At 49.3% G+C, this 9221-nt stretch overlaps 1 protein-coding gene across 1 annotated transcript; it reads right to left on the bottom strand.

Moving 5' to 3' along the window:
* Window positions 1-7653: 7653 nt before the first annotated feature.
* Window positions 7654-8526, bottom strand: LOC307069678 (OTU domain-containing protein 6A-like; the record flags this gene model as incomplete). Its single annotated transcript, XM_079728031.1, has 1 exon — window positions 7654-8526. One exon carries the CDS (start codon window positions 8524-8526, stop codon window positions 7654-7656), a length of 873 nt encoding a protein of 290 aa, XP_079584157.1.
* Between the last annotated feature and the right edge of the window lie 695 nt (window positions 8527-9221).

The raw sequence follows: 9221 nt of genomic DNA, 5'->3' as shown, positions 1-9221 counted from the left end.
TGCAAAATTTACTCAGCTAGTCCTCACTGAGGATATTTAGGTTGTATCTGGAGTTTTACTTGCACAAACAACACTCTAATGAATAGCCTTGAAATATACTGCCGTATAATACGTATACCTGTAGTATAGATCCCTGGATATAGACTGCCAGTTCAAAAGCTATGTGCGTTTTATTTAGTGAGTTAGTTAGGCTTAGATTTATTTATTAACTCATATAGTTCAAAATATCAGCCGTTTAAGAGATTACACAGTGCAAAGCTCCGTCCCATCCTTTTCCCCCAGCAACTTGGTTCCCCTCCTCAAAAGCAACCCATAGTATCATTTAAAATATATTCTTTAGTCATGTACAAGGGAAACAGTATGTTTGAGAATGCCTGTTTCTGCATTCTCCCATCAACACAGCATATTATCAAACTTGACTTCTTTGCTAATCTGACTGATGAAAAATGGTATCTCATTCAATGTGTATTTATTTAATTTGTAATATTATGAGTAAAACCGATGGTTACTAAAGCTGGGAGACCATGCCAGCCTCCCTCTGCAGCCTCTTTCCCACAGCTCCCTCACCTGTCACCTCTATCCTCCAGCTCCACTGAACACGGACACACCATGTTCTTTTTTTTTTTTTTTAAGATTTTTTTTTTTTAAAATGTGGACCATTTTTTTTTAAAGTCTTTATTGAATTTGTTACAACACTGCTTCCGTTTTGTGTTTTGGTTTGTTGGCCTCAAGGCACGTGGGATCCCAGCTTCCCGACCAGGGATCGAACCCTCACCCCCTGCATTGGAAGGCAAAGTCCCAACCTCTGGGCCACCAGGGAAGTCCCGACACCCTGTTCTTTCACTCCTGCCTTTGCTCTGGCTGTGTCCTCTGCAAGCTCCTCCTAAGCCTCCCTGCCACCCCAGGTCTGATGAAGTGTCCTTCCTCTGTGCTTCCTTTCATCACAGCACTGGTCATGCTGCCTTCTGTTTATTTCTGTCTATTTTCCGATCTGCCATCTCTACTAGATGGTGAGCGCTCGGACTGGATCTTTATCTCTCTACCTCTACCTCTACTGTTTATCACCATTCTCTTCAGTAAATATGGAGTGAGTGGATGAATGGACAGCTGGCAGTTTCACATGGAGGTCACTGGAATGCAGTTATTCTGTGGGACTGGCTGAAACGAGATTTACCCTCTCATAAGAATGTCATATATGTGGAAGGTGGCACTTGAAATCAGTGGTGAAATGGTGGATTATTCAGTAAGTGGTGTTCGGCTAACTGGTTAATTACCATAATTGGAGAAAATCAGTTTATGTCCTTGTCTTCCACCCAAGTAATTTCCAGGTGGATATGTTAAATAGTGTTAAATATAAAGAGAAAGCATAAAAAACTTGAAAGTATATACGAATATTGATCCAACCTCGGGATGGGGAAGCCCTTTCTAAGCAAGATACCAAGACAGAAACCATAAAGAAAAAGATCGATAGATAGACTCCCTTACAATTTTAAACTTGAGCACACGCAAAAAGTCAGAAACAACACTGAGAGCCTAATAATGTATGGGAAAAACTAGTTTTAAAAAATATCCGAATGAAAAGTGGAAGGACCTATTAAAAATCCGTAAGAAGAAGACAAACTTACCCATAAAAAATTAAGCAAATGTCAGGAACAGGCAATAAATTAAGAATTATTTGTTCCAGCATGAATGAAATAGACATGCTAACAAATACTTAGAGGAATATTCTACCTTACTAGTAATCAACAAAGGGTCGACTAATACAGCATTTTTCACCTAACAAATGAGCAAAGATGATAATTTTCAGTGTTTGCAACTATATGGGAAAATAACACTCTCACACCCTGAGAGTGTACATTGGCTCACTCTTTCTGGAGGGCAATTTACCAGTATGCATTAAAAGCCTCTCCTTTGGACCTAGATCACTTCTAGAAATCTTATCAAAGGGGAATAATCAGAAATATAGACAAAGACTCAGCTACAAGGATATTACAGTCGCATATTTGTAGCAGTGAGAAATTGAAAGCAATCTAAATGTCCAGCAATAGAATAGGACAAATAAATTGTGGCACATTCACAGGCTAGAATGCAGGCATTAAAATCATCGTATTGAAGACTAAGGAGAGAAGGAAATGCTTATAATGTATTGTTAAGTTAAAAAAAAAAAGTAGTTCAAATAGAATGATACCAGTTTGGTTTTTTTAAAATACGCATGTGTATGTGTGTGTGTAGAAAAAGGGTGGAAGGAAGGAAGATACTGACTGGCCTGAGGAGTCCCCGCACACAGGCCCCCCGTCCCCAAGAGGACACTCTGCTAAGCCCCAGTGGGATTTGCTTTCACGCTGCAGACCAAGAAGTTTTGGCTTCCACTGTAGGACCTGTGGGAAGAGGCCAAGTGGCTCCAAAATTACTGTAGACAGAATGAAGGGGTGGTTGCTGCCACAGCTGATAGTGTTATAGTCTTAGGCCCCTAGGTAATGATACATTTATTGCACATTTTATACATATTTTCATTTAATGTACCTAACATCCCAAGAGATACCTCTAAGACGGGCATTAACTGTCCCATGTTACTGATGAGGTAACTGAAGCCCAGAAAGATTAGATGACTTAATCCAAGTCACAAAGCTAGGAAGTGGGTATATGAGCGGGGCTTCAAATCCAGATAGGTGTCCTTGTCTTTGGCTGCTAAGGCAAAAGTGCATGATCATGAGGAGTAAATGAAGAATGGTAAGTAAATGAATGAAAGTTGCTTCTGGAATTGAACCCCTTTGGGAACAGTACCCCATGGCTTTTGCACACACAATTGCCCAGAACAGTCAACTGTCCTCAGTGACTGTGGTCACTGTTACAAAATGGAACAGACTGCAAATCCCTCATGTCCTGCCAGATCCCACAGCGAAGGCCCCTTCTTGGCTTGTGCTCTGGGCCTGGTTGGAATCTGGCCTGGGTTTACTCTTCCCCATCCTTCCAGCTGAAGGCAAACCCAGTGGAGGAAGTTGGGACAGGCCCAGTGAGATCTTAAGGGTTCCCTAGACAGAGATAGTGATTTCTCTTGTATTTAGGGAGAAAGAAGCCTGTAAAATGGGACTCTGCTGGTTTGTTTGCTGCCTTCTGCTGGGCAGAATTCCGTGGGCAGCACCAGGCCCTCCCCCCACTCCCAGCAAGGCCCACATTATCCAGGCAGTGCCCTCTTCACCAACCTATGCCCTCTTCCGCGGCCATGCCCCCTTCCTTGGCCAGTGCACCCTGCCTTCACAACAGTGGCCCCTCTGCATCCAGCCCCTCCCAAATTTATGTGCAGATAACTTCCCTAGCGAGTGCCTCCTCCCCTAGCCAGGTGCCACTCCCTAGCCCTTCCCCATGCAAAAGCCAGGAATCCCTTTTTCACCTTATACCAATTCATACCCTATACCAAGCAGGCCCCTGGTCCTTGTCACCAGCCTATTCCCTCTTCCTCACTTCCCTAACCCTGCTCCTCAGTCTATACCCCCTTGGAACCAGGCCCCCTTCCCCAGGTAGTCCCATTTCCCCACATTATGCACCCTGCCCCAGCAGATAAGCCCATCCCCCATCAGAAGCCCTTAACCTGCCTGTGCTTCCAAGCCAGCCAGGCCCTCTTCTCAGCCGGGCTCTCTTTGTCCGTTTAGACCTGCCTCCCCAGCTACCTATGCCCCCTTCCGTGGCCAAGGCTACTTCCCCAGCCTGGTTCCCTTCCCCTCCTAGGCAGGCTTCCCCTATACCCACCTAGACCCTCACCCCAGCGGAGTCACGTTCCCAGCCAGTCTCCTCTTTTGCAGTAACCCTACCCAGGCCCCTGCCTCGGCCCCTGCCCCAGCTTCTTACCCACCCACCCCCGCCAGCCCGTGCCCAGGCTCCCTGACCCAACTTGCTTTTCCTTCCCCAGCCTATGTCCCCTTGCCCGGCCAGGCCCCTTTCCCCAGCCAGAGCCTCTTCCTCAGCCTATGCCTCCTTCTTTGGATTGGCCCCCTTTCTAAACCAGCCATCTTACCAGCCTGTGTCCCTCTCTCCAGCCTCTAGCCACTTGCCTGGAAGTTTTCCCACCCTGGGCCACAGCCCAGCCTCTTTACCGTCCTATGCTGCCAGCCTCCCCTCCCCAGGCAGGCCTCAACCCCAGCCTGTGTTATTCCCCATGCAGGACCCTTCTGCTCGCAGGCCCCTCACCCAGCCAGGGCCTGTTCCCCGACCTGAGACCCTGTTGACAGCCTCCTTAGCCAGGCTACCCTTCCCCAGGCAAAGCCCCTTTTCAACCCTTTGTCCCCTTGCCCTCACGGGACCCCTTCTCCAGAAAGGGCCTCCTTCTCATAGCCAGGTGCTTGTGCCCAGCCTTTTCCCTTTTCAGCTGGACCACTTTGCCAAGGAGTTCCCCCTTCGCTGGCCTTTCATAGCCAGTGCCAAGTCGCATGATGCTCGACCACCTCAAGCTCCACTCCCACGCCACCTCCATCTGCAAGGCCATCTTGGCATCCATGGACAATGAAAATATGCACACCCCAGACATCGGGGGCCAGGGCACCACGTCAGAAGCCATCCACGACATCATCTGCCACATCCGCATCATCAACGGCCGGGCCGTGGAGGCCTAGGCCGTCCCCGGGACTGTCTCGGCCCACCCTTTACATCCGCTTCGCGCCCCCAGCACCCTAATTGGCTCGGTGGGTGGACCCAGAACAAACACTCTTCTGCCACCCCCAGAAAAAAAAAAAAAAGGCCTCCTTCCCTGGCCAAGCATCCTCCTCTCTCAGCTCTCCATCACCAGTAAAGTCCCCTCCCCAACCATGTGACATTTCCCTGCCGGGACCCCTTCACACACACACATGCCCCCAGCTGGGAAGTCTTTCCCAGCCAGACTCCTCCCCACAGCCAGGCTCTCTTCACCCAGGGACCTAACAGCCTCTCCCCCAGTCTAAGTTCATTTCCCTAGGCGGGCCTCCTTCCCAGTAAGGTACCTTTCCTCAACCGGTATACCCCTTCCTCAACCAAACCGCTTCCCTAGCTTATTCCCCCTCCTCAGCCAGACGTTTTCCCCATCCCTAGCCTGTTCCCCCTGCTAGGTCCCTTTCCTCAACCATGTGCCCTCCCTCAGCCAGGACACACGCCTTCCTTCCCAGGCAGGATCCCTGCCCTAGCAGGCCCTCCCCACCTGCTAATCCCCCTCTTCCAGCCAGGTCCATCAACCCACCGATTATCCCATGCCCAGCCTATGTCGGTCTCAGCATTCGAACCTCTCCCGCCACCAGCTTCCTTTCCTTGCCTGTGCCTCCTTCCCAGGCCCCATTCCCCTGCCAGAGCCCCTCCCCAGGCAGGCCACCTTTCCCTGCCAGGATATTTTCTCCCCCCAATCTCCCCCAGCCCAGCCAGTCTCCCATCCTCAGCTTGTGCCACCCTATCAAGTCTGTGCTCCTTTTCCAAGACAGGCCCCTTCCCACATCCAGGACCCTTCCCCAGCCTCACCCTCTTCCCCAGTTTAAGCCTACTTTCCCAGCCAGATCTCTTTCCCTGGTCAGGTGCCATTCCCCAGGACTTTTCCCCTTTAACACTCAAGGATTCCTCTCTCATCCTTTGCCTCCTAACTCAACTAAGCCTCTTTCCCTTGACCAGCCGAGTCCTCCTTCCCTAAGCAGCCCCCACTCCATTATCCCCTTCCTAGCCTGGCCTCCTTCTTCACCCTGTGCCCCAGTCCACACAGGTGTCCTTACCTAGCCGTCTCCCCTTCTTCTGCCTGGTCCCCTTTCCCCTGCCACGGCCCATTCATCCTCCTAGACTGACCCCTTCCCCAGTTTTCACCCTTTTTCCCAGCCAGGCCCCCTTCTATAGATTATGCCTCCCTTCCTGGCCTATTCTTCCTTCCCCAGCCAGCATTCTCATCCCTATAAAAGGCGCTCTTCTCACAATGCGGCCAAATACCTAGTTTTCTCAGGGACTTCCTCTTCTCAGCCAGCTGGCTATCTGAAAATGTATCTGATGCACACATTTACACAGTGAGCTATCTGGCAGGTTTCTATATTTGTATTTTGAAAAGAGATTCCCCCCAACACACACCCTGCCTTCAAAAAAAAAAAAAAAGAAAAAAACAGTGGCACTTCTTTCCCTCCTGCAACTAGCCCTGGACTGGCAAGTTTTTGAAAGTGCAAATACTTTGTCATGCATAGCAATGAGAACATCCTTAACTGGAGCCATTTCATGATGTTTTCACTGAGTGAAACATCAACTCAGGATAGCTTCAACTATTTTGTTCCTCCCTATATCCTTCCCTGGGAGATATTCCACTCCAGACCACCATCAGGACTGCAGGCCCATTCCTCCTTCCAAAAGCCTCATCTGTCACTCTGTCCTCCCCATTCACTCCTGCTCCCTAACCCTCCAGGATTCCTTTGCTGAAGTCGATCCTGGGATACAAACTCTATATGAACTCAGTCAGCTATACAAAAATAGAAAACCAGGTATTTTTTTAAACTGCTTTTATTCTTTAAACAAACTACTGTTTGCCTTTTCCCCTTCGTATGTTTTAGTTTAGAACATTTGGTGGGTACAAAGAATTTTTAAATGAATTTAAGTAATCTCACTGAAATACAGGACCTAAAGGTTAAATTTTTTTTAATTGTTTACTGCAAATCATTTCACTTTTACATTTTTTTGGCAAATTCAAGATATCAAAAAGTCTCAAATATCAGCAAAAGTATATTGCTCATTTTTTTTGTGCTTCATAGCAGTTGCAGATATAACAAAATGAATCAACTACTTTAATACTTTTTAAAATCTCTCTTTAAATACTTTTTATCTCTAAGAATTAAGGAAAACGACTAAGTTCAGATCTTTCACACTCATACCAGTTGTAGATAGAACAAAGTGGACCAAGTGCTTCAACAAAGTTATACCCTTTTACGTCTGAGAATAAAGGAAACTTACTAGTTGATGTCACCCCTCACAGTAAGTTAAACTACCTATCAGTTTGTCTCTTCTTACTTCACATCAATTGCAGATATAATGAAATGAATCAACTACTTGAATAAAGTCATGTCCTTTCTTATATTTAATAAAGGAAATTCAATTGAGATCTTTCACATCTTAGAGCAAGCCTTATCTAGCCTATCAGTTTAGGTAAATCTACTTTCTACATTTAACGCTTACATTTAACTTCTAAAGTTAACAAACATTATTTAGAATTCAGAAAACATCTAAACAACTGTACTTAATTTGCAACCATACAAGGTTTTATGAAAAAACAAAACAAAATACTAGGGCTTCCCTGGTGGCTCAGTGGTTAAGAATCCTGGGGACACGGGTTCGAGCCCCGGTCGGGGAAGACCCCACCCCACATGCCGCGGAGCAAGAAAGGTGGGAACTTGGCAAAGTCACTCCAACAGGGTGGGACGGTGCAGATGTCTTCCTGGTCACCGGCCTCCGGTCCCCCTAACCCCGTGAAAGAAGCAACCCAGGGACGATCGAGGAGGATAGAAGAGCGAGGGAGGAAGAAGGGGGGGCGGGGGTGGAGAGGGGGGTGAACTCTGAGTAAAATGAATCAACAAAACCCTGAGAAAACCGAAGGAAAAAAGCGGAGCCTGCTGAGGAGACGCGGCGGCGGCAGCTTCGGCTCCAACGGCAGCCGCCACGGCGATGGCGGCAGCGGGCCTACAAGAGACGGCAGGCCGGGCACCTGACGGAGCCGGCGTCGAGCGGCTTCACCGAGTTGTAGTGCTCCCCGCACATGGAGTAGCTCCTGTAGACCAGGGTGAGCGGCTTCTTGGTGTACTCCTCTCCGAAGACGACGGCGGGCGAGTTGGCCTGGATCACCTCGATGGGGGTCTGCAGGACGTGCGACAGGGCCCTCAGCTCGAGCTGGCCTCCACACGACACGCTGGACACGATGTCGTCGCAGTAGCTCAAGAAGTCGTCGCGGCTGCAGGCGTCGCCGGTTTCGGGGTCGCTGCATAAGGGCAGGAAGTCCTCGACATGCTTCCGCATGTACTCGACGGTGCGCCTCCGCAGGCTCTCCACGGTCACGGAGGACACCAGCTGGTCTTGGATGGCGCGGTACATGCAGTGGCCGTCGGCCGGGATATCCTTCACCTCCAGATTCCTGGCCCACAGGATGGCGTCGAGCTTCATTTCCTCGTCATGGCGGAAGCTGGACCGATGCTTCATCTCAGCCTTGGCCATCCTCTCCTGCCTTTCTCTCTCAAGGGCCACCTTTCTTTCGCGCCTTCTCCGTGCCCTCGAGAGGTGAGGAGGCTTGTCCTCGAGATCCAGCTTGCCCAGATCTTCAGTGACTGAATCGACGTTGCTGTTATCAGGGAAACTCTCCTGGAACTTCTGCAGCTCCTGCTGGTGCTTCTGCTCCATCTCGGCCTCGAGGCGGGTCACATCGAGGAGCAACTGCTTTCTTCTCTTCTCGTCGCTCTTGGGGACCGAGCTCTTCATGCCCTGAATGTGGGCCTGCAGCTCTGCCTTCTCGCGCTTGTGGCGTCGTAACATCCGCTGATGCTCACTCTGTGAATCTCCCATGATGTTTAAGGGCAGGCGAGAATCGAAGTTTGGTGGCTGAAGTACCGCTACAGTTCGCGTCAACAGTCTGACCACCCAACTGGCTAGAGCTCCTCAGCCTCCCGTGGCGGCTGTACTCTCTTCCCCTCACCCGCGGTTGCCCTCACTCTATTAACGGCCCTCTCTGCCATTGGCCACTGTCTCTCCACGGCTACGCCTCCTAAACACTCCTGGCACTAGGATTGGCTGTTGGGAGACACTACATATGCCCCCATCAGACCTCGTAGCAAGGGGTGCTTCCGGTTTTAGCGGGGTTCCTGTCCCGGATGTAAAATCCCGCCTTTGTGCATTATGTGCAGCAACTGAGCTTGTGGAGATTTTCGTGGGCTCTGAACTGCGTACTTCACTTCCTAGCCTGAACACAGTGCAGACACTGGTCGTGCTTGAGAATCACGTGACAAATACTGTTACACCAGATGAATGTGCTCTGACACCGGACTTCCCATTGCTCCCAGTGTTCAGGAGGCAATGTGGCTCTCTCCAGTTCTTTAGTTGCCTTGTCTGATGAACCCTTAATTTTGTGTATCAGAACAAGATATTTCCTTATGTTCCTGGGAACACAGAATCCTTTCAGTTTAGGCCTCAAATCCACCCTGTCCCATCTCAGTGTGAGAAAGCAACAACCTTAAAGTTCACTACAGCTGAGCAGACTTCGT

The sequence above is a fragment of the Hyperoodon ampullatus genome (genome assembly GCF_949752795.1).
Source record: "Hyperoodon ampullatus genome assembly, chromosome: X".
NCBI classification, from domain to species: Eukaryota; Metazoa; Chordata; class Mammalia; order Artiodactyla; family Ziphiidae; genus Hyperoodon; species Hyperoodon ampullatus.
Note: the sequence above shows the minus strand (reverse complement) of the source record. Positions and strands in the feature narration are given on the sequence as shown.